The following is a 25283-nucleotide window of genomic DNA, read 5'->3' on the forward strand; positions in this document are numbered from 1 at the left end:
TGTTTAGTGTGTACCTTATGCTAGTTTCGCTGCAACAAATTGTCAAGTCTCCTTTGACAACATCTTCCAACTCCATGACTTCTATCAACTGGTATATGAATAGGAAGGGTTTGGAGGGATATGGACCAGGTGCTGGCAGGTGGGACTAGATTGGGTTGGAATATCTGGTCGGCATGGACTGGTTGGACCAAAGGGTCTGTTTCCATGCTGTACATCTCTATGACTCTATGACTCTAGAAGGACAAGGATAATAAGGCAGGCAGCTGTAAGTTCAACTCCAAGCCAAACATCATCCAGACTGGTGATTATATTTCTGTTCCTCTACTATTGGTATGTCAACCAAATAGAATTCCCTCTCTAACTGCAATGCAGGGCTACCTGTGCCAAATGAACCACAGCAGTTCAAGATGGCAGCTCACTGCCATTTTCTCAAGGGCAATTAAGGGTGGGCAATAAATGTTGGCTTAGCCAAAGATGCCCAAATACCTAACGAATAAGTTGAACTAATTGATGTTGGTGCAGTGTGGAAATTAATTTACTGCTAAGTTAAAGGCGTGTAACTGTATCTTTAGGTTTTGAAATCCATTTTTTTAGCAACAACAGTATCAATGAGAAATGTTTTAATTAATTTTGAGTTTTAGGTGGAAGGAACCAATATTAAGATTTCATGGAAAGATTTTGGTTTGAATTATTGAAACAGTAGTATACTTTACAGATCTGTCAGAGTGGGTGATTTACATTTATTCTTTTCACAGGAACATTAACTTTATAGTATTACACCCTCCAAAATATATTTTATTGAAGAAAATGCAGACATTTAAAATAGCCAATGGCATTAGTTGTAATCTTCATGAGAAAACGAATGATAATAGAAAAGTCAAGACTGGAACACTTGGATTAAAACAGAATCTGGTTTATTCCATCAATGACTCTCAAAGTAGAAACATGTCAGCCAGGACATTAGGTAGAATTCACTCACTATTCTTTGAAAAGTGCTAGGAGATTTTAAAAAAAATTGAGGATCATTGAGTTAAAGAGATGTAAGCACAGAAACAGAACCTTCAGTCCGACTCATCCATGCTGACCAGATATCCTAAACAGATCTAGTCCCATTTTCCAGCATTTGGCCCATATCTCTCTAAACTCTTCCTATTCACGAACCCATCCAGATGCCTTTTAAATATTGTAGTTGTAGCAGCCTCCACCACTTCCTCTGGCAGCTCATTCCACACACGCACCACCCTCTGCATGAAAGAGTTGTCACTCAGGTCTCTTTTACATTTTTCCCATCTCACCTTAAACCTATGTCCTCCAATTCTGGACTCCCCTAACCTGGGAAAATGACCTTGGTTACTCACCCTATCCATGTCCCTCATGATTTTATAAACCTCTATAAGGTCACCCCACAGCCTCTGACGCTCCAGAGAAAGAAGTCCCCACCTATCCAGCCCCTCCTTTCTAGCTCAAAACCTCCAATTTTAGCAATATCCTTGCAAATCTTTTCTGAACCCTCTCAAATTTAACATCATCTTTTCTATAGAAGGGAGACCAGAATGAATGCAATATTCTAAAAGTGACCTCACTAATGTCCTGTACAGCTGCAACATGACCTCCCAACTTCTATACTCAATGCACTGACCAATAAAGGCAGGCTTGCCAAATGCATTCTTTAACACCCCAACTATCTGCAACTCTACTTTCAAGACACTATGCATCTGCACCCTTAGGGAGCTCTTTGTCCAGCAACACTCCCCAGGGCCCTGCCATTGACTGTATTAGTCCTGCCCTGGCTTGCCTTGCTAATATGTAACACCTCAAAATTCTATAAATTAAACTCCATCTGTCACTTCTTGGCCCAATGGCCCATTTGATCAAAGTCCCGTTATACTTTGAGATAATTTCCTTCATTGTCCACTGCACTAAATTTACCTAATGTTCTGGTATCCTTTTCATCTGAGGCAATGAATTCCATGAGCCTTTGAGAAAAGTAATTTCTCATCATCTCTGCTTTAAATCTGTTGCCTGTTATCCTAAAACTATGAATTTTTATTTCTACGTTGCCGGCACAAAGAGAAACATCTGCTCTACATTTATCAATCCCCTTTAGCATCTCCTCTCATTCTTTTAAACTGTAGCTTATTGTTACCCTCAAGAAGGAGGTGATAAGCTACCTCCACCTGAGAGGTCATTGATCTAACATTTTATCTGAAAGGGAGTACCACCAACTGTGCAGCACTGCTTCAGCATGGCACTGCATTGATGTGTTAACTGCAGTGAGTGTGGAGGAGATTTGTTTAAGTGGCCCCTTTAACTTTTCCATGCAGCCATGCAAATACAGTAACTCAAAGGGGCAACTTCTCTGGCAACAATCAGTTTTCTGTGTGGCCTTCCACCAAACATTGGTGTCAACCTGGATTATATACAGAAGTCTCTGGAGTGCTGTTCAAACCACCACTCTGACTGAAAAGCCAGAGAGCTACCACAGAACCACATAAATAATACATGAATATAATAAAATTTAATTGATATGGAATGTGACATTTACACCAGTTATTATTCCACATAGAAAATACATTGAAATAAAAATAAAACAATCGAAGAAAGTACGGTTTTATTTTGACATATGTTTTAGATATGAAAACCAGAGAACATTTGGGAGAAAGTGAGAAGGGCAGATGCTGAAAATCAGAGTTGAGAGCGTGGTGATGGAAAAATACAGCGGGTCAGGCAGCATCCGAGAAGCAGGAAAATCGACGTTCCGGGCGTAAGCCCTTCATCCTTATTCCTGATGAAGGGCTGATGCCCAAAATGTTGATTCTCCTGCTCCTTGGATGTTGCCTGACCTGCTGTGCTTTCCCAGCACCGCACTGTCAACAGAGAACATTTGATTTGATTCGACTTATTGTAGCTAAGTACAGTGAAAAGTTTTGTTCTGTGTGCAGTACAGGCGGATCGTAACATATGAGGACAAATAGATCATAGGGTGTTTCGACAGATTTGAAGCAAAGCTTTTTGACTGAGCACAGGTGCACTGCGTGAGAGAGAGGTGAAGGCAGACTCAATCTCAGCTTTCAAAAGAAAATTGGATAGTTACCTGAAAACAAAAATGAAGTGACAGGCCAAGGGGAAAAGGTGGGGAATGTGTACTAGGTAAATGGCTGTTGGGGAGAGCCAGCACCAAGGCTGTGGGTCAAATGGCCTCTTTATTAACTTAAGATTATAATTGTCAACCTGAAAACAACTGCTTTCTGTACATGAAACGTGTATTTATGAAATTGAAACTGATTTATTCTTAGTGTTTTGCCCTGGCTGCTGATCTTGTCAGAATGATTTATTCCTCTGTATAAAAACATATGGAGAGGAAAGATGCAGTTTTAGCAATCCCAGTACACGCCAGGAAAACATGCGAAATTCCACAGCCCTAACCTGAGATTTCCCACTGGATTACCAGAACCAAGCAATTCATGAGGGGCAGTGTGCCTTAATGAGAGTGCAGTCATTCTTTCTCCTCTGCTGTTTAACTTTTGCATAAGAAATCTTTGGGAGCCGGTGTGTGCACACATAACAAGATTGCATTTTTATTTAGCCATCGAACTAAAGCCTCGTTACATGAGTGAAACGATACAATTCAAACCACGCCATGAAATGATAAGATTAGCAAATATTCCCAACGTGGGGGAGAGAGGGAATCGCCCCCTCGGTTTTGATTTTGTCCTGAACAGATCTGGAAACCTTCTTGGGAAGTCTGAGCTCCTCCGGATACACTTTCCCTTTGCTGGGTTTGAGAGTGCAAAAATCCCAAATGGGGGAGTTCACTCACCTCCCCAGACTGTTGCAAAACGCACACACTTCCTTGTAAAGTGATCCACCGGCGATAGATTTGATTCTAATCTAAATTTAATTAAACGACGCAGACACCCTACTTATCCGTTACATTGTAAATACAAGGCATAACGTGGGTCTCGTTAGAACCTGCATGGGGGAAGGGTTACATGGACAGGATGATTTAAATACAGATATAATTTATAATGTAAATGATATTTTTTTGAAAAAAGGAAAAGGGTCCAGATGGAATCTGAATGGGGGAGGTGACAGGATGATTTACACATAACTCATTATGATAAATGACATTCAGGTAGATTAGAGAAACTGGACTTTCATCTGAATGTACACTGCAAAACTTCACGGATGACACCGGCTGCATTTAATTCGCCCACTTCAGTAGGGATTTTCAAGGCTTGAACAGGCACAGCAGAAAGTCCTCGCAAACTCCAGAGGAGGGTGGGACTACATTCCCGTACAATGGAGAAGGAGCAGCAGCAGAATGAGAAGGGAGGGGGTGGGGGCTGTAGCTAGAGCTGGGACTTGAAGCCTCTTTTTTTCCCTTCTGTAGAGAGTACTCACACTCATTCATACACACATACACACTCATTCATATACATATACACATTCACACTCACACACACAACCCAGGAGTCACCACCAGCGACTCCAGTGAAATGTATCAAAGCTGATGATGCACTTCCGGGTGCCAGCGCGCCTCTCTGATTGGCTGCTCAGAAGTAACTCTTCCCTTGGGAGAAATAGCGGATCAGTCTGAGGCTCTCTCTCCCAACACCACCCCCCCAACCCCTCCCTCCCTCTACCAAAAAAAAAGAGAAACTTACTGACAACTTCCCAAACAACACAGCTACAGGCAACTAAACAACAACAATAACACGAGCCGCACTGGCTCCTCTGGGCAGCAGCGGCCAACTTTGGCTTGGGATTTTGTGACTTTCTCTACAATCTCACACACACACACATACACACACACTCTCTCTGACTTTGTCAAGGAAGGAGAGGGAGAAGGCGAGCCAGCAGAAGCAGCAGCAGCAACTCAGGATGAGTCTACTGTCAACGATCGACACCAGCGCCTCTGTCTACCAGCCAGCCCAGCTCTTAAACTGGGTCTATCTGTCTCTGCAGGACACTCACCAGCCGAGTGCTTTTGATGCTTTCAGACCGGAGCCGTCATCCCAGCACCACGACCTGAACTACACCAAAGCGGCCGCCGACCTGGGAACTTCGCTCTATTCCAACTATCTCAATAACTTTTCCCAACTCCACAGGAACGAGGTGCGAATTCCCTTCGATCACACCCTTAATCCAGCGGGCGTGATTAAACATGTTTTTTTTAAAATTTAAATATAGACTTTGATTGTTGTAAGGGGGAGGGAGAGAAATTTGAAATGGAAACTTTTTCTGCGATTTTTTTGTTCCCTTAACACCCGCCATTAGTCTGCGTGGGATATATATCTATACATATAGAGAGAGAGCGGAGACCTTTGGGCAGTATTTCTGGGACTGTGTTGAAGTATTATTTGTAAATTGTATTTGTTTGTTAGGGGAGCTGACTTTATCTCTTTGCAGAAGCTTCTCTGGACATATTGGCTAATCATTGACCTCTGTTAGTGCCATTACTGGAGTTAGTGCCCTGTTACTGTCCCTGCTTGTCAGCCATTGGGAGTTTGCGTGTTCACTTTCATATTTAAAGTCCGCCTTTCGTCTTGAAATTAACATTTCGCCTTAAATTCCACCCGCAGTTCGCCGCCTCCCCTGAGCCCAGGTGTGACAACATGCTTTAGTCCGTGATACCTTCTCAACTCGCGGGGATGCCGAGGGAGTCCTGGCAAAGTTTTATTGTCTGTGAATCGGGATGTTTTGGTTGGGTTCCAACTCGGATTGGGTGTTTTAGACGCCAAGTCTAATCCCCACATCCCAGACACCACCACCCCCCACAAAAAAAAATCAAGATGGAAAAGTATTGACAGGACACAAGTCCTGTCTGTATCCTGTCCAGGGAGTGGTGGGTGAAGAGGCTGGTCAGTTTTCACTCAGTCTGTGAACTGAGATTCTTGGTTAAGAAGAAAGCGCCAAGTCACCTCTTGCCTATTGCTGCCCTCGCCCCCCCTTTAGTAAGTCTGCAGTTGGAAAGTTGGGAGGTGAGGTTGGATCTGACAAACGCACTGCCTGACATTTGGGGGATGGGTGGAGTGAGCTGAAAGCACTGTCCTGTTTCACAAACTCCCATTGAAAAGTACGGATTTTTTTTTCTTTCTGGCATTGTCCCTTTTATAATTAAATAAAAACGCATACACGTTCCTAGAGCAGTTGATGATAAACTTTCTGGTTTATGAAGTACGATTTGAAAACAGCATGGACCTGACCTGACCTGAGTTAGAGGGGACAATTCAAAGTTCACCAGGTTGGGACAAAATTCGAGATTGGGTGTATATAGTTTCCCACCAAAGAGTGATTTATACCCGGAATAACCCACCACAAGGTCACCTGAAACCTTTAAATTACACCTTTTTAACCATTCAGAAAGCTGATTGAACATTGTCGTGATACTTTTCAGAGAAGTGGCTAAGCAGGAGAAATCTGCCATTAATAGATACCCAGTAGATTTTAATCAGTCAATCTCACTCTCCCTCCATAACCCAGATTATTGAAGCCTCTTCTGCCTGTTTCCTTATTCATGCCAAGCCCTGTTCATCCCAAACATCCACTTCCCTTAAACAATATACTATTTAAATTCTCAAACTTGTTTTCAGATTAACCCCCATCTCCCCAAGTTCATTCCACACATAGCTGTCACCTTGACCAGCTCCACCTCCTTTGATTCTGGGCTCAAACACAAGCTGAATTTTCATCTCTCCATCAGTGATAGCTTGGTGCTTCGCTTGTTCACAATCTAAACTCTGGAATTCACTCAGTAAGTTGCTCTGCCTCTCGAACATGCTTTTAGAGTCGTAGCGATGTACAGCATGGAAATACACTCTTTGGTCCAACTCATCTATACTGACCAGATATCCTAAATTAATCTAGTCCCATTTGCCAGTACTTCATCCATATCACTCTAGACCCTTCCTATTCATGTATCCATCCCATTGCCTTTTAGGTGTTGTAATTGTACCAGCCTGCACCACTTCCACTGGCAGCTCATTCCATAAGTGCTGTACCCTTTGTGTGAAAAAGTTACCTCTTAGGTCCCTTTTAAATCTTTCTCCACTCACAGTCAACTAATACCCTTCTATTTCTGGACTCCCCACTCTAGGGAAAAGACCCTATCCATGCCTCTCATGATTTTATAAACCTCAATGTTAAAAGGTTCACACTTCTAGCCGTTTGCCCCATAGGGCTCAGTGTCAAACTTTGCTTTAAGCTGCTCCTGAGAAACAACTTTGAATTGTGTAAAAGGCACAATCGAAAGGTAACTCTGTTGTTGAATTATGGATGGAGTGGGACTGATTGGTCACGTTATCCTTTTGTCCTCCAAATGGCACACTCTAACGAGCTGTTTACTTCATAAACAACTTGACAAATTTAGTGCCTTCTTAATACAATGTAGTTTTACACTGGATTCACACTTGAGCGAGGGGGTGAAATGAATTTTTTTTTGCCAACTAGTTACTCATCACTAGTTGCCCTGGAGGTCTCCAGTCCCTCTGGTGTATGTAGATCCATAATGCCATTAGAGATGGTGCTCCAAGATTTTGACTCAGCAGCAGTTTTGATATAGTCTAGTTTTTAGGGAGACCTTCAAATGGTGGTGATCCCATGCATCTGCTGTCTTTGTCCTGTGAGGTCATGAGTTTGGAAGATACTATCGAAGGAGCCATTGTGGATTGCTGCATTGCTTCTTGGAGATAGTACACACTGCTACGACACAGCAGAGTCAGTGATGAGGGAGTGAATATAACAGCATGGCAAAAGGCCCTTTAGGCTATTGTATCCACACTGGCCATCAAGCATCTATCTATTCTAATCCCGTCTTTCAGTGCTTGAATGTTCAAAGTGGTGGACAGGGAGTGACAATCAAGTGGGCTTTGTCCGGAATGATGACAAGCTTCTTGAGTGTTGTTGGAACTGCACCCATTCAGGCAAAGAGGGAGTTTTCCATCACACTCCTGACTCATGCCTTGTGGATGATGGACAGGCTTTGAAGAGTAACTTTGAAGTTACTCACTGCAGTATTCCGAGTCTCTGACCTGTTCTTGTAGCCATGGTATTTTTACACTGGTCCAGTGCAGCTTCTGGTTAATAATAATTCTCAGGATGCTGACATTGAGGTATTCAGTGAGGGTGGTGAAAAGCAAAATGGAAGAGATTGAACATTGAAGATTTTGAGAGAGGCTAGCTGTGAGGCTTAGTAACAGAATTGCAGAGTGTAGCACCAAGTTAACTGGAGGAGGAAAGGATTTGAATCAGACCTTAAGTTCAATGGTAACCCTTGTTAATGAAGATTATGTCTAGAAATTTAACTGATCTACACTGCATTTCCCCCCTAAGTATGTCCAGAATTAGTGTGTTCTATTGTTTCGCTCCTGCCCTATTTCCGTCCATTTATAAAGCAGGTTTTCTCTCCAGGAAGACAGCTACCTTCTTAAAAGGGTCATTTTAATTGTACATTGTGTGACAGTACAGCTCCCTTAATGGAAAATATCTATCAGGCCTGTGGTAGTTGCCTCTTTAAGAAAAGCACAAGTTTAATTTAATGAGGAACAAACAGGCAGTGCTTTGGAAGCTGATACGCTTCAGAAAACCCATGGTAACATGGATAGCGTCTTTGTACCTATAAGCATTGTCTGTGTGGGAGTGCTCAATGAAATGGGGTGGCAGTTTTGGGGGAATGAGGGGCCGTGTCGAGCGAGGACGAAACAGAACCAATCTCCCCTCATTCTGTCTGGGAAAGGCTAACTGTGAGGGCTAATTTCTAATGTCTCTCATGTAAACACTGAGGAAGTTCTTGGTCTCTTCTAAGCATTTTGAAATAGTTGAAACAGAAAGAGTGTAGAAAATATTTACAAGAATCTTGGAGGGCTTGAGCTACAGGGATAGGCTGGGGCTATTGTTGCTGGAGCATCAGAGGCTGAGGGGTGACCTTATAGAAGTTTATAAAATCATGAGGGGCCTTGATAGGGTGAATAGACAAGGTATTTTCCCCAGGGTAGGGGAGTCCCAAACTAGAGGGCATAGGTTTAAGGGTGAGAGGGGAAAGATGTAAAAGGGATCTATTTTTACACGCAGTGTGATATGGAATGTTCATGTGTCCAAGTAATGAGCTGCCAGAAGAAATGGTGGAAGTTGGTACAATTCCAATATTTAAAAGGCATCTTGGTAGATACATGAATAGGAAGGGTTTAGAGGAAAACGGGCTAAATGCTGGCAAATGGATTTAGATTAATTTAGGTTATCTGGTCAGCATAGTTGAGTTGGACTGAAGAGTCTGTTTCGGTGCTGTACATCTCTGTGACTAAATTCTAAGTCCAAAGTGCAAACACACAAAGAGAGAGCTGGATTGCGGAATTGTTCACAAGGTCCCAAAGAATCACACCCCCACTCATCTTACTTAAAAAAAAATCCTAAATTCTAAACCTAGCTCTCAGCATTTAATTTCTCTCTCATGGTTAATATTAGGATGGATAATCTGAAGCTGCTGCCTCTCCAGAGCAGGAAGCTGGAGCTAACAGGGATGCGGTGGCCGAAGGGTTAATTGTCCCTGACCTTTCTGACAGGTCGCTTTATTTAAATTCACTGCTGCTACTACAAAGCGGGCTTGTAAACATGACAGCTGGACTTTAGTGCATAACAGTTGTCGCCTCACCTAAAAATAGCTCGGTGTGTGCCAGACAACATTGGATGGGGTGGGTGAGGGGAACTGCATACTCAGCACCAGCCCCTTCTCCCATACCTATCCCCAACCGGTGCTGGGCGTGAACACTAGACACTCGGTGCTTTGATTGCAACTCTATTTATCTGGGCTGGCAAGTGGAAGCCCTGAGTGTTTATTGCGGGGGTCCTAGGGTGGGCTTTCTTCCTTTGTGTATATAAAACATACAAGCATTTCCCGATTGTCTCTTCATTAATATTCATTGGATGCCAGTGTGAAAATGTGCTTTAATCTTATGGGGCAGACAGTCCTGTCTGACCACTGTACTCTCTGCTCCAAAAGCAGGAAATAACAAACACCCCCTATCCCCCTCCACCCCTATTCTTCCCACCCCCACAGATTGGCAATATGAGGTTAATTTCAGAAATGTTTCCATTCAGACCCATCTCTCCTGGATAATTGCGTTCATTGTTGATACCAATACATACCCTGAGTCGGATGTTCTAAAACATTTAGCTTGTAATTGCTCAGTACTCACACAGTTGCTGACGTGAAACAGATTTCTTTGATGTGAAATTGTGAGCAACTCGTGTTTGATTGGTAATGGGTTATATTGCTAAAGTGCAGGATGACACTAGACAAATACGCATTAGAGGTCCAGGCACTACAACAGCTTTGAGGAGAAAGTGAGGTCTGCAGATCAGAGCTGAAAATGTGTTGCTGGAAAAGCGCAGCAGGTCAGGCAGCATCCAAGGAACAGGAAATTCCCTGCTCCTTGGATGCTGCCTGACCTGCTGTGCTTTTCCAGCAACCACAATAGCTTTACTGTGTGGGTCTATATTGTTTGGGGCTATAGAGATCGGTTTAACTGTCGGTTTTATTACATGTTAAACATTTTCGACAGCCTCTCTGGGTTTTAGAGCACTCCGGTGCAGAAAGCGAGTAACTGAATGTTGTCCGTTATCCAGGCTATTACCAGCGGGTTGTATAAGAACACGTCTCCCTATGGTTCTCTGAGTAATATCGTGGATGGGCTGAGCTCGTTGACCGACCATTTCTCGGATCTATCCTTATCGGCAGAACCCCGCAAACCCGGCAAAAGACCTCCACCCAACTACCTGTGTCACCTCTGCTTCAACAAAGGGCATTATATCAAGGACTGTCCCCAGGTAAGAGCAGTCTGAATATTGCGAGAGTCACAACTGGATGATGTTTCCCCAAGCGGTAGAGACATGCTGAATATTAGAGATTGTTGGTCATTGGGAGCTGGGGGCAATGATCTGTCCAATTACTAAATTATAGTGGATTATTATTAAACTGTGTCAAAAGCAACAGCATATGAAATATTTAATCGAGTGTTGGGTTCACATTTTAAAAAATCTCCAAAATATATTTTTAAAATTTTCCCTTTCAAAAATGTGATTTTTAACAGTACAGCTAGACCTTAACTAAAGAATTGTGAAAGCCATGAGGTTTAAGACATTGGTTCAATTATTTAGTATTTTCTAAGCTTTGATTGGTTTGTGCTTTCTGGTTTAGCTCTCTGTGTTTTGAGAAATAGATGGAAAGTTTGGCTCCGTTTGCCCTCAGTTATTACACTGGAATGTTATAACTGCATATTTACACCACCTCAAAGGCAGTTCACTCAGTCGCTAGAGTCCTGCCCAGTTATAATTCCCAGTATCAATTTGACACTGGAACCAGCAAACTTATTTCCAGGCTCCTACTCATGCTGCATTTTTCAGAGTGTGCTGAACTAGTTGAGGTCATTATCACCCAGTTGTCGGAAAGCTACAATAATCAAGGATACCGACTCCATGGAGAAGTGAGCAGGATTGTGGAATTTGTGTAAATGAAAATGGAATTGGTTTACCCAGTCATTCGCTAAATGCTTCTTTATTGATCACCACAAATGATATCTAATGAGGGCAATATCACAGTGAGCATTAATGTTTACACATTGACATTTTTACATAGTTTTGCTAAAAGGGATTTAATCTCAAAAGATTGTGTTACAGATACTGACCGTTGCCCTTCAGTGGCAACTGTAGCCCGCATTGGCTGTTAAGGACCAAATGAGATTTAGTCTGAATTCTGTACGGCTCCTGTTTGTGGATCCTTGTGCCTTTGTAAGGACTTTGCCAAGTTTCCCATTAGACTGATTTTGCTATCTTGAAAAAGACGTTGGTTTGGAGGTCATCAGAGATCAGTAATGGGAAATGCTCAAGTTGTGTCTCATTCTGCAGGAAGTCTGGACAAACAGCCTGGAATCTGGGCTGTCAGTCTGAAGCATAATAAAATCCAGATGCCTTATCCTAATCCACAGAGGCTATCCCTTCAGTCAGGGTTTGTGCTCTGTCTTCCCCCACCTCCTTGCTTCTAACCATTAGAGTTGAGACAGGTTCGAAACATCAGACATCAAACAGATCAAGAGAATCCAGAACACCCAACACTGGCTCTGCCTTTTGGAAGCTGGATCAGGCACTACGTTGGGGTATGGAGAAAAAGAAAAGTCAGAATTGTGGTTTTAATCAGCCCAAGTGTTTAATACTCTGAGTCAAAACAATCCTTGGTTTTTGTCAACAGAATTTTGTTAGATCTATAACAGAGTTGCATGAAAATAAACATTGCATTTATTCAGTCTTTCAACCAAAATCAATGTACATTCTTCATAGTAGTAATCTGCACACTATTAGCATTTCATCCAGTTTATCAACGTCTTATTTAGCTTATGTGATATTTTCCCATTAAGTTTTCTGGATGGCTATAATGTTGCATAAACAAAAAAAAGATTTAAACTAAGATTACTGTTCTCTCAAAATATTTAGACACATCACTATTAAATAACATTATTTCAATATTAGGTGCAGTTTGGTATTCATGGTTCATCTTTAATTCAAGGCTCATTGACTAATTTACCAGTTGTAACTTCAACTCTATTTGCAGTTTTGTGTTAATATCATAAGTTCACTTTGAAAGTGATAAATGGTTTCAGTCCTTTAAGAATTAATACACTGTGCTTCATGACAACAGTCTTACCTTCTAGTTGCCTCCCATTGATGTCAATTGTCAACAATGAAATTAATTGTTAATTATAGTTTCTTCTCATTATGTTTAATATTAAAGCTCATGAATACTTGCATGTAATTTGATTAATGAGAAACTGGGTAATTTACTGGTAATGGGTGAAAAATAACATGGCTGGATTTGTTGGTGGAGGCAAAAAGGCCATTTAGTTGTGCGTGATAAGACTTCCAGATCTAAAGAAAACAATGAAGCCCTTGTCTCTTGTGATGCATTAGTAGTGTACCTACCTCTGAGTCAGTGTTCAAGTCCCACATGTTTCAGAAGTCATAGTATTTCTGTACAGGTTGATTTAAAGAAATGCCCATGGATTCGTTTACATAGACAATCACAGGTTTTTAAATTATTTCATTAGTGATTTCACCTGATGAAGGAGTGGTGCTTTGAAAGCTTGAGAGTTGAAATATACCTATTAGGCCATAACCAGGTATTGTGTGACTTCTGGGCTACTTCTTTAGAAGATAGTGTTTCCAAATGAGCTGAGTTTTTCCAGCACACTCTCTTTTTTTTAATTAGAGGTTTAGACTAGTGCTTCCTATTCATTTTTAAAGTCCTTGTCCCTATAATGTTTGTACTAGGCTCACTGTTTCCACTGGTACTACTTACAGGTATTGAAGAATCTAAAATGTGGTTGAGAGCTTTGTGTTAAAGTCAAAGCTCTAGGACAATTGCTGAACTGAGGAGTTAGAGGCAACTATTGAACTCAATTATATTAAATTTCTTTGCTTTCTGGAAGCTGCCTGGGTAGAAGCCAGGTTATCTCCAGGTCAGTCAGGAAAATTTGTGACTTTTTTTAAGGCAAGTATTTAGTTGAGAAGTGGTGCATTCTCCAAAGTATAACTCTTCAGTGTGATGAGAATTTGTGAGAACTCCAATCTGCCATTTTCGTATGAATAAAGTACAGGCTACAGACCTGTATGGAAATATATCATGTATATGATGTATAGTTTGGTTATCAAACCATGTGGATCAAGACACCTTTGGGTCTCTTGACTGCTGATGATGAAACTGGCTGTAGAATGGTTGTAGAATGTTACGGTTGAATCGTAGTCTCGTTAGTATCAAAATTAGTGAAGAAAATCAAACTGGAGCTCTGCTGTCTGTTGACATTGCTTGAATTTATAGGTGCACAGACATCAGGGTGAGCAGAAAGGTAGGCAATAGTGCAGCACTCCTCATAGGCACATAACATAACATTTACTGCAGATGCTTCCATTTTGTTGAGGTCAATTCTCTGCAGGAAGCATTGCTTTAGAAGGTAGAAAAAGAAACTGATCAAGAATTTACTTTGTCACAAGGACACAAATTACTTGCAGCTGCATTCAATCTTAGATGTAATTGTGTAATTGGACAACATTTGTTGGATAATCCGGAGTGTGCAATGAATTGCACTGACAGCCAATTTAGGATTGTTGGCTGATCTTGTAATACGATACACAAGTGTGTCCTGGATGATACATATATTAGTTCACAGGGTCCTGTTTGTTTGCAGACAGCAGAAAAGTATGTACATGTATTGTGACTGTTTTGACTCAACAGAATATGTGACAGGCATTCAGCGGTTCTCAGGGCAATGCATTGAACAATCAGAATCAAATGCATGGTTTAAAGCCCAAATAAAGTACTGGCAATGGAATTGAAGTGTGAGATAATGCACTTGGGGTGGCAACGAACTATACAGTGAATGGTAAGCACCTAGAATGCACAGAAGATCAGCAGGATATTGGTGTTTATAATCATAGATCCCCGAAAGTAGCAGGACCGGTCAATAGGTGGTTACAAAGACATACGGGATATGTGTCTTTACTAGCTGAGGGACATAATCCAAGAACAAGGAGGTTATGTTTGAATTGTATAAGACACTGTTTTGGCTACACCTGGAGTAAAGTTCTGGTCATCAGGTTTCAGTCAGGATCTGATAGCACGAGAGAGGGTATGGAGGGGGTTTACCAGGATGCTGCCTGAGCCAGAAAGTCTAAGCCATGAGGAAAGATTGGAAAGGCTGGGATTGTTTTCCTTATAACTGCAAAGGTTGGTAAAGGTGCATAACATTGAGGAACATAGATAAAGTAATTGAAAAGCATAGTTTCCATTGGCTAGAGGGGTCAATAACCAAAAGGTGTGGATTTAAGTAAACAGATAGAAGGCTAAGAGGACAAACCTTTTTTTCACTTCAAGTGTGGTGGGAGTCTGGGATTCACTGCCTGAAGCTGTCTTTGATTCAGAAGCCCATATATCATTTAAATAGTACACTACTTGCATTGCCATATCCTCTAGGACTACGGGCAAAAGCTGGAAACTGTAAATAATGTAGTCTGATCTTTGTTGACCAGCATTGAGTTGACGGTCCAAATGGCTGCCTTCTGAGCTGTGAATGTTTGAATCTACTGATTTCCTTTTTGCTCTGGTATTTTCGCAATGTGTCCTGATGAGTTCAAGATGAAAATCTTTGACAACGTGTTACATAGGAGCCGCTTGTAATAGAAAACATAATCAAAGTTTGTGCGAAGATTTGTAGCTCAGGTGCTCGTTGTTGTGGTTCTGTTCGCCGAGCTGGAAGTTTTTTGTTGCAAATGTTTCGTCCCCTGGCTAGGCAACATCATCAGTGCTTTGGAGCCTCCTGCGAAGCGCTTCTTTGATGTTTCTTCCGGTATTTATAGTGGTCTGTCCTTGCCGCTTCCGGTTGTCAGTTTCAGCTGTCCGCTGTAGTGGTCGGTATATTGGGTCCAGGTCGATGTGTTTGTTGATGGAGTTTGTGGATGAATGCCATGCCTCTAGGAATTCCCTGGCTGTTTTCTGTCTGGCTTGCCCTATGATAGTAGTGTTGTCCCAGTCGAATTAATGTTGCTTGTTGTCTGCGTGTGTGGCTACTAGGGATAGCTGGTCGTGTCGTTTCGTGGCTAGTTGATGTTCACGTATGTGGATTGTTAGCTGTCTTCCTGTTTGTCCTATATAGTGTTTTGTGCAGTCCTTGCATGGTATTTTGTATACTACATTAGTTTTGCTCATGTTGGGTATCGGGTCCTTCGTTCCAGTAAGTTGTTGTCTGAGCGTGGCTGTTGGTTTGTGTGCCGTTATGAGTCCTAAGGGTCGCAGTAGTCTGGCTGTCAGTTCTGAAACGCTCCTGATGTATGGTAGTGTGGCTAGTCCTTTTGGTTGTGGCATGTCCTCATTCCGTGGTCTTTCTCTTAGGCATCTGTTGATGAAGTTGCGCGGGTATCCGTTTTTGGCGAATACCTTGCATAGGTGTTCCTCTTCTTCTTTTTGCAGTTCTGGTGTACTGCAGTGTGTTGTGGCCCTTTTGAATAGTGTCCTGATGCAGCTTCGTTTGTGTGTGTTGGGGTGGTTACTTTCATAGTTTAGGACTTGGTCTGTGTGTGTTGCTTTCCTGTATACCCTTGTGGTGAATTCTCAGTACAGAGAACACCGAACGATCACGTCTAGGAATGGGAGTTGGCTGTCCTTTTCTTCTCTCGTGAATCGGATTCCTGTGAGTGTGGCGTTGATGATCCGGTGTGTTTTTTCTATATCCGTGTTTTTGATGATTACAAACATGTCATCGACATATCTGACCCAGAGTTTGGGTTGAATTTGTGGTAGGACTGTTTGTTCTAACCTTTGCATAACTGCCTCTGCTATGAGTCCCGAGATTGGTGATCCCATGGGTGTTCCGTTGATTTGTTTGTATATCTGGTTGTTGAATGTAAAGTCTAGATAAATCAGATTACATCCAAAAAGCACAACAACTACTCGCAGATACCAACACCTACCAAATGAAGGAATTTGACCCCACACCACAACTCACCAATAGAATAAATAACACACTAAGGAATCTGCAAAAAAACGGACAGAAAACCAAAGCTGACCTACAAAGAATGAAACCGGAAAGCAACAACACCCCCAGATTCTATGGACTACCTAAAGTACACAAACCAGACATCCCACTCAGACCCATAGTATCACTACCAGGGACACCAGCATACAAACTGGCCAAAGAACTACAACAGAAACTGAAACACCTGGTCAGCGGATCCAAACACTCCATACAATCAACACAGGAATTCTTGAACATCATCAGAAATATACACATAGACAAAGAAGAAACCATGATCTCATTCGACGTGACGGCACTGTTCACTTCGATTGACAAAACCCTAGCCAGAGAAACAATAGCCAACCTACTGGACATACAGAACAGAAAACAGGATGCGGAACCTATCAACAAAGACGGCATACTTAAACTACTGGACTTGTGCCTCACTACACACTTTACATTCAACAACCAGATATACGAACAAATCAGTGGAACACCCATGGGATCACCAATCTCGGGACTCATAGCAGAGGCAGTTATGCAAAGGTTAGAACAAACAGTCCTACCACAAATTCAACCCAAACTCTGGGTCAGATATGTCGATGACATGTTTGTAATCATCAAAAACACGGATATAGAAAAAACACACCGGATCGTCAACGCCACACTCACAGGAATCCGATTCACGAGAGAAGAAGAAAAGGACAGCCAACTCCCATTCATAGACGTGATCGTTCGGTGTTCTCTGTACTGAGAATTCACCACAAGGGTATACAGGAAAGCAACACACACAGACCAAGTCCTAAACTATGAAAGTAACCACCCCAACACACACAAACGAAGCTGCATCAGGACACTATTCAAAAGGGCCACAACACACTGCAGTACACCAGAACTGCGAAAAGAAGAAGAGGAACACCTATACAAGGTATTCGCCAAAAACGGATACCCGCGCAACTTCATCAACAGATGCCTAAGAGAAAGACCACGGAACGAGGACATGCCACAACCAAAAGGACTAGCCACACTACCATACATCAGGAGCGTTTCAGAACTGACAGCCAGACTACTGCGACCCTTAGGACTCATAACGGCACACAAACCAACAGCCACGCTCAGACAACAACTTACTGGAACGAAGGACCCGATACCCAACATGAGCAAAACTAATGTAGTATACAAAATACCATGCAAGGACTGCACAAAACACTATATAGGACAAACAGGAAGACAGCTAACAATCCACATACGTGAACATCAACTAGCCACGAAACGACACGACCAGCTATCCCTAGTAGCCACACACGCAGACAACAAGCAACATGAATTCAACTGGGAAAACACTACTATCATAGGGCAAGCCAGACAGAAAACAGCCAGGGAATTCCTAGAGGCATGGCATTCATCCACAAACTCCATCAACAAACACATCGACCTGGACCCAATATACCGACCACTACAGCGGACAGCTGAAACTGACAACCGGAAGCGGCAAGGACAGACCACTATAAATACCGGAAGAAACATCAAAGAAGCGCTTCGCAGGAGGCTCCAAAGCACTGATGATGTTGCCTAGCCAGGGGACGAAACGTTTGCAACAAAAACTTCCAGCTCGGCGAACAGAACCACAACAGAAAACATAATTTCTGTTCTACCTTCTGGGTTCCTGTTGATGTCAGAACTCGGGAACAAAGCGCAGTGTTCTGTTGGATGAGTAAGTGGAACAGCAGCCAATTCCCAATCTCTCCTCCCTGAAATTTGGAACATCTTCTAGATGGAAGGTCCCCAGAATACCAAAAAGCTTTAGTGCTAATTATGATTCCTTTCCTCTTTATTTCTCCCTCTCTCTTCTGTTCGTGAAATCTCCTAGAACTCCAATTGCTGATGAACATTTTGGCTAATGTCAGTGATCCTAGGAACAGAGGTAGGCAGATTGGTTTAATTCAACTGTGGAAGTTTCCTTCTGTTAGAAGTTCAAGTGCTAACCTATGATTTGACATGCCCTGTATGACTTTGTCAAAATTAGACATTCGTCAACAAAGGAATGATGGATGAATTTATTCTATGACACAGTTGGCGTGACAGCCAGTTTTACTTACTTAAGAGGATCGGCAGCTCCAAGCATGAATTTTTTTAGTGCAAGTTTTTCTTTCTCTGTTTGTTTGTCATGCACTTTATTTCACCATTTAATACAGCTAGGTAAGTCCAAAATAAAAACAAAACTGCAGATGCTAGAAATCTGAAATAGACAAAAGCATAAGTTGCTGAAGAAACTTAGCAGGTCTGGAAGCATTTCTAGAGGGAGAACAGTCATCTGAAGTAGGATCAGTGGACTCAATGTTAATAGTTTTCTCCCCAAAGTTGATGCTGACAGACCTGCTGAGTTTCTCCAGCAACTTATGTTCATGGTTAGATAAGTGTCTGGTACAGTGTTGTCTATTGATACTGAGCCTCTGCAAAGGAACGTACTGACACTCACTTTTTATTCCTACCCACCCTGTTAAGGAAATAAACAAAAGGAAAGCAGCTCCTGGTAATAATTAGCAAAGCTGGTGTGTAAAAGTTGGACCAAATCCATTAAAGTAAATAAATGCTCCAATTTCACAAAGAATCAAGACTCTGATCAAGTGCCAGTTTTGAGGCTCCCATTCATCCATCTGTGTCTTTCCTTTGATCAAATGCACCAAAGTAATCTAAAATCCACATTGAGAGGGAACACATTTTCAAAAGTAAAATAAGCCAAGAATGTTCATTTTCTTTCAGTCATAGGATTTATTTTGTTCAATGTTCACCATTGCTCACTTTTCTATTGAAGCCAAGTAATAGATTCCTGTGATATCACCTTGAAAACTCTATAATTTAGTTGCTTCAGTTTTCATACAAGATGTAGGTAGTGAATACATGCTTTTGAAAATGGTCTGCTGAAAATTGAGAACAAAGTATGTAATGGCACTAAATTTGGATTTCAGGTTTCATTATATGTGGCTCTTTGATTAAAATTTAATTTTGTTTAATTTTTTGTTCACAATGCTCCTGCGAAGCAACTTGGGATGTTTATTTCATTTGATTTGATTTATTATTACTCACATGCCTAGGTACAGTGAAAAGTTTTGTTTTGTGTGCAGTACTGGCAGATCATACCATATGAAGATCACAGGGTGATCAAACAGAACAAGGGATGCAAAGTTACAGCTGCAAAGAAGGTGCACAAAAAGCAAGATCAACATTAGATTTGAAATTTGAGAGGTCCATTCAGAAGTCTAATAACAGCGGGATACAATCCGTTCTTGAAGATGTTGGTACACGTGTTTAAGCTTTTGTATCTTCTGCCCGATGGAAGAGATTGTAACCGGGGTGGGAGGGGTCTTTGATATTGACTGCATTTCTGAGGCAGAGAGAAATGTAGATGGAGTCAATGGATGGAAAGCTGGCCTGCGTGATGGATTGGGCTGTGTTCACAGCTCTCTGTAATTTCTTAGTCTTGGGCAGAGCAGTTGCCGTAACCAAGCTGTGATGCATCCAGATAGAATACTTTCAGTGGTGCATCTATAAAAGTTAGTGAGAGGCCTGATGGGTATGCCGAATTTCCTTAGCTGCCTGAGGAAGAAGAGGCATTGATGAATTCACAGACTTTGTCACTAAAATTTAGACCCTTAATTTCAATGTTTCTGCCCCTTGGCCTGGCCTAATTGACCAGACCAAACTTCCCAAAAGGTTCTTGCTTACCTTAACCAGGGACGTGCATCATTTCCCAGTTTCTTCCCTATCTGACTTCACTGCCTCTCTGTCATCATCTTAACCAAGACCCTGTATTTTGTTCCCTTGGCCTTATTCTGTCCAAACTACTGGCAATCTAAATTCCCTTCCTGTTGGCTGTTACTGTTAACAATTGACTGTTCTTTCCCTTCAGGTGCTTACAAAGGTCTCTGACAGCAAGCAGCCTCAATGACATCACGCACACAAGAAACCGTGTCCTCTTCAAAGTCCTTGAGCAGGTTGTCACTGTCCATCTTTGCTTTTGATGCTCCTATGCTCTGTAAACCAAAGGAATAGGCTGTGGTAACTTGGGGAACACCATTCTTTATCAGGCACAAGATAGAACGCAGGCCTCAAGTACTACATCAGCCAGTGCAGAGATTGAGCCTACTGTAGCCAGCCAACTAACTGACCACCTACTAGCAGCCCCTCCTCATCCCAATCACCCACCCTTATCAATTGACATTCGATGTGGCTGTGAATACAGTGAACATTCCACCACCCTTTCGCATTTCCCTCATGCTCTCTCCAGTCTTTTACACAATGGGCTGGCACGGTGGCTCAGTGGTTAGCGCTGCTGCCTCATGGGAGCCAAGTTCCATTCCAGCCTTGGGCAACTGTTGGTGTGGAGTTTGCACATTCTCCCAGTGTCTGCGTGAGTTTCCTCTGAATGCTCCAGTATTCTCCCAGTCCAAAGATGTGCAGTTTAGGTAGATTGGCCATGCTAAATTGTACATAGTGTCCAGGAATGTGTAGGTCAGGCAGGTTAGGCCTGGGTTACAGGGATAGGGTCGGGGTGTGGGTGGGATGCTCTTCAGAGGGTCAGTACAAACCTGATGGGCCAAATGGCCTGCTTCCACACTGTAGGGATTCTATGATGATTTTAATACTTGTGCAGTTGAACTGGTTCATTGAAGATTAATAAAAAAAACACCTCTTCAGAGGGTTGGTGTGGACTTGTTGGGCTGAATGGCCTGTTTCCACACTTTAGGGATTGTATGAATCAGTCACAGTATTCTGCTCTTTCCCAAGCTCTACTGTCCAGTTTGGTGACATTACCCTCACTGGTCTCCATCTTTTGCTGTCCACTATTAGCCTGAGAATCATCTGCATTGACTCTGCTGTTGTCTCTGATTCACTGCCAATACCCTTCACAACAAAGGATCTATCTTTGGGACCTATCACTTTTCATTTTGGTGTTTCAATTCCCAATGTCTTCAAGATGGCGTACAAGAACACATGCTTATGTGACAGTAAGGACAGCAGATGCTGGAGGGCAGAGGCAAAAGATATGAAGTTGGAAGAGCACAATCACACATCAAACTGGCTGATGGTACAAAATTATAGTAGTGTGCTATGTTCTAAATTAATCTATGGGCAATTAATCTGTTCTGTTCTGGTTCACGTGTAGTGCTTTATAGGTATGCAGACTTACATTTATGCTGTTTGCCATGACTACTGCCCCACCCCAATTAAATGTGCCCAGACACATATATCCGTTTGCCTCTGATTCTCCTGAGCTGCTTAAAGCCAAGGAATAGGCAGTGGATATGTGTTATCAGCTTCCATTTTCTGGCTTTGTCCTACTTTATTCCTGTACTCTATTCCTGAGATGCTGCCTGGCCTGCTGTGCTTTGACCAGCAACACATTTGCAGCTGTGATCTCCAGCATCTGCAGACCTCATTTTTTACTCTTGTCCTACTTTACATTGCTTTAATGGTCATCCATTGCAGCTACAAATCCCTGATGAGGAGCTGAATGACTTAGAAAGTAAATCTTTCTGGGCTGTAGAAAATTGGCAAAATTTGTGGAGTCAGTATGACCAGTAAAAGGATTGATTTTTCTGGGTAGAAGAATTCAACTCTGTTTTAATTGGTGTGTTTTTGGCATGTCTGTGTGTGTGGTGCTCTATCTAGCAATAGCATTAACCTCAAATGGAGCCTTTTCATGTACGTGTTGCCCATGATGGCACCATTTGTCAACACCATGTCAGCTTCCATATGCATGTGGAATACCACCTGAGCTCCCCCTCCCCACAACTTCTGTCTGACCATCAGTTGACTCTGATTTCTCGCATTGCTTGATCACTTTCCTCCTCGTCCATCCTCCTCCTCCAAGGCACCCCTCAAAGCCTACTACTTTGGTCAAGTATTTCGGTGATTGGTCCTAACATCTCCTCTGGTTCTGTGCCAAATCATGTTTGCTACCATTCCAGAGAACCACATTTTACCATGATTTGGAGATGCCGGTGTTGGACTGTGGTGTACAAAGTAAAAAATCACAACACCAGGTTATAGTCCAACAGGTTTAATTGGAAGCACACTAGCTTTCAGAGTGCTAACCACCTGATGAAGGAGCGTTGCTCCGAAAGCTAATGCTTCCAATTAAACCTGTTGGACTATAACCTGGTGTTGTGTGATTTTTAACATTTTACTTTGTTCAACTTTATGAATTAAAATAATTGTTATGATTTACATATCATCTTAATGTTGTAGTTTTGCTACTGAGCTAATCTTAATGTAATTTGTAATTCAGTGCAGCAACTGTGGTAAATTGTTGGTCAACTATGCAAAGATGCTGTTTGTTCTTAAAAATCTAGCTGGTTCACAGTTGTTTAGTTACCTGCTTAACCAGACCTACACGTGCTTTGCAATGTGTTGTATAGTGTAAACATCAAATAAGTCAATCCATTGTTTACTTTCACTTGAGGATAGAAGATGAGCATTAAATACAGCCTTGTTAGAGTTGACTACATCTCAAATAGAAATTATTGTCTGCTGAGAATCTAGACCAAGAACCTCCAAACCATGTGTTGTTAGCTGCACCATCTTGGCCATTCATCTGATTTATGCATACATTTTGTACACTCTCTATCTGAATTCCAAAGACCTGGAGTTTTGTAAAGCCTTTGTTTTGTATGCTGTATCTTTGTGGTGAATACTAAACCAGTGTGCAGTGTTTATATCTTGAAATAATGTATATGATCAAATTGTGAATGTAAATTCTACACGTAGCTCTCAAATCTCTCTGCTGTGGATAGGGGTTATATAGTTCAAAATGCTTGAACAGCCCATGTCTAATATTTCTTGGATATTCACTAGCTCAAGTTATGAATGCTGGGTCCAGTAGTTAATTCTTCTAATTTATTCATAATCTTAGTAGGATTTTCATTATGTTGCCTCAAGCATGTACCATTGTCTGGTTAATTTAAGAATGAACAATCTGTTGGGTATGTGGGTCTTCCAGGTGACTGAGAGTTAATTTGTTTCATGGTCTGGTCTGCATGTTTTGGGGTGGTATTTCTTCTCCACTGGGTAGCATGGATGATGGAATCATGGACTTGCATCACCTTGGGATGGCATGACATCGATTTATCACTTTGATTTGGCAACTGTATCGTTTGAGTGGGCTGCACATAAAATGCAACCAGCAAACTACAGGCAAATGACCAAGTGTTAGTCTGCACCTTCATGTACCTTTGCTTTTTCACTTGTTGTTCCCTTGGCTGCAAGAGTCTGAGAGAACTAAGATGTAGTGCATTTTAACGTAAGGAATCCTGATGGGAGACAGAATCACTTCAAAGTTCCTGGAGCAAGTGAAAAGCCATGGAAATGATGAAAGAGGGATCCAACTTCATGAAAGTTGGTCAATTCAAGGCCATGTGACTATAGTGATACAGTACAGCAAGATTCCACAGAAATTAATTGGATTAATCACTAATTGGACACAGTGGTGATTGACAAAACCAAATGAAGTTTCTGGTCCTCTGCTATTGGTGGTGTTGGAACATATATATTTACATAAATACTGAAAATCTCAGTTTAATAATTCACTGATTGCACAGAACTGCTGACAGTGCAGCACACCCTCAGTGTTACATGGGAGTGCAAGTCTAGCAAGCCTTAAACTCAACCCTCAGATTGAAATTAATAAGAGTCGATGGGGAGGTGCTGGAAAAACACAGCCAATCAGGCAAATTCCGAGGAGCAGGAGAATTGACGTTTTTGGGCAAAAGCCCTTCATCAGGAATGAGAACCCTACCTGCTAGGTTTAGCTGACATCATACTCAGGGATTGAAGTAAATTATTGCAAGATCCTCAAGCCTTCCTACATCGTCAGTACATGTTGGATAACACTGTCCCAATTCTCCATTCCTTTTAATGGAAAACTGCAGTATGTTTTCTGTTTTTCCTGGCTGGCATTGGCGACCTGTTAAACTGTGCAATTTTGCCTCGATATTGCGGCAAGTTTAATATCATGATGCCAAAATGGCATTTGAAAGTGTCTTGGCACATGGCTTAGGCCTGAACCACTGATCTGGTTTTAACTTACACACTTGGCAAAGGTGGGTTTAAGGTGGTTTTGGGGTGACTACCACTTCACATCCTTCCTAATTTTTCACACTATTGGAAATTAACAGAGTGTAAAGATACATCCGATCTAAAGCTGTTTCCACTTTGTTGAGTGATCATGGTTAATATATGGCTGAGAGGATCTCCAGTGCACTTGAAATTTTATCATCTTCTTTACATATTGTAGGAGTAATAATTGAGATCAAGGCCAGTCATGTTCTCATGAAAGGTGTATGATTTATATTATACATTTGGATTTCAAAATAGATACAAATGGTTTGTACAGTGAAGTTTCTTTTAAAAAAAATCAGGAAGTCATTTGGATAGTGACCTAAACACTTCATTTCTATGAAAGCACATGACAAAGACAATATGTCTAGCAGAGCCTATAGTGTTAATGGATGAAATGTTTATACTGTTGCATTTATGACAGGCAGAGTAAGATTAAACTTGACTTCAGAACAGAAGGTACAAAGTCCCAGTACAGAAAATCCGAGATTTCAAGTGAGAGGTTAGAGCGCTTTTCCTTTGCAAGAGAATCAAGTTTGTTCAGGAAACCAGTTGCTTCAACAGAATTGGTTTCTAGTTTATGGAATTTGCAAGCAGGGAGAGCCTATTTAG

At 41.8% G+C, this 25283-nt stretch overlaps 1 protein-coding gene across 1 annotated transcript in view; it reads left to right on the plus strand.

Moving 5' to 3' along the window:
* The first annotated feature begins 4674 nt into the window (after window positions 1-4674).
* zcchc24 (zinc finger, CCHC domain containing 24) overlaps window positions 4675-25283 on the plus strand; it is a 267605-nt gene continuing 246996 nt past the window's right edge. The window contains exons 1-2 of the mRNA XM_060854300.1: window positions 4675-5118; window positions 10624-10824. Coding sequence (XP_060710283.1) covers window positions 4885-5118; window positions 10624-10824 — 435 coding nt within the window. The 5' untranslated portion in view covers window positions 4675-4884. The remainder of the gene's footprint in view (window positions 5119-10623; window positions 10825-25283) is intronic.

The sequence above is a fragment of the Hemiscyllium ocellatum genome, chromosome 43 (genome assembly GCF_020745735.1).
Source record: "Hemiscyllium ocellatum isolate sHemOce1 chromosome 43, sHemOce1.pat.X.cur, whole genome shotgun sequence".
Classification (NCBI taxonomy): domain Eukaryota; kingdom Metazoa; phylum Chordata; class Chondrichthyes; order Orectolobiformes; family Hemiscylliidae; genus Hemiscyllium; species Hemiscyllium ocellatum.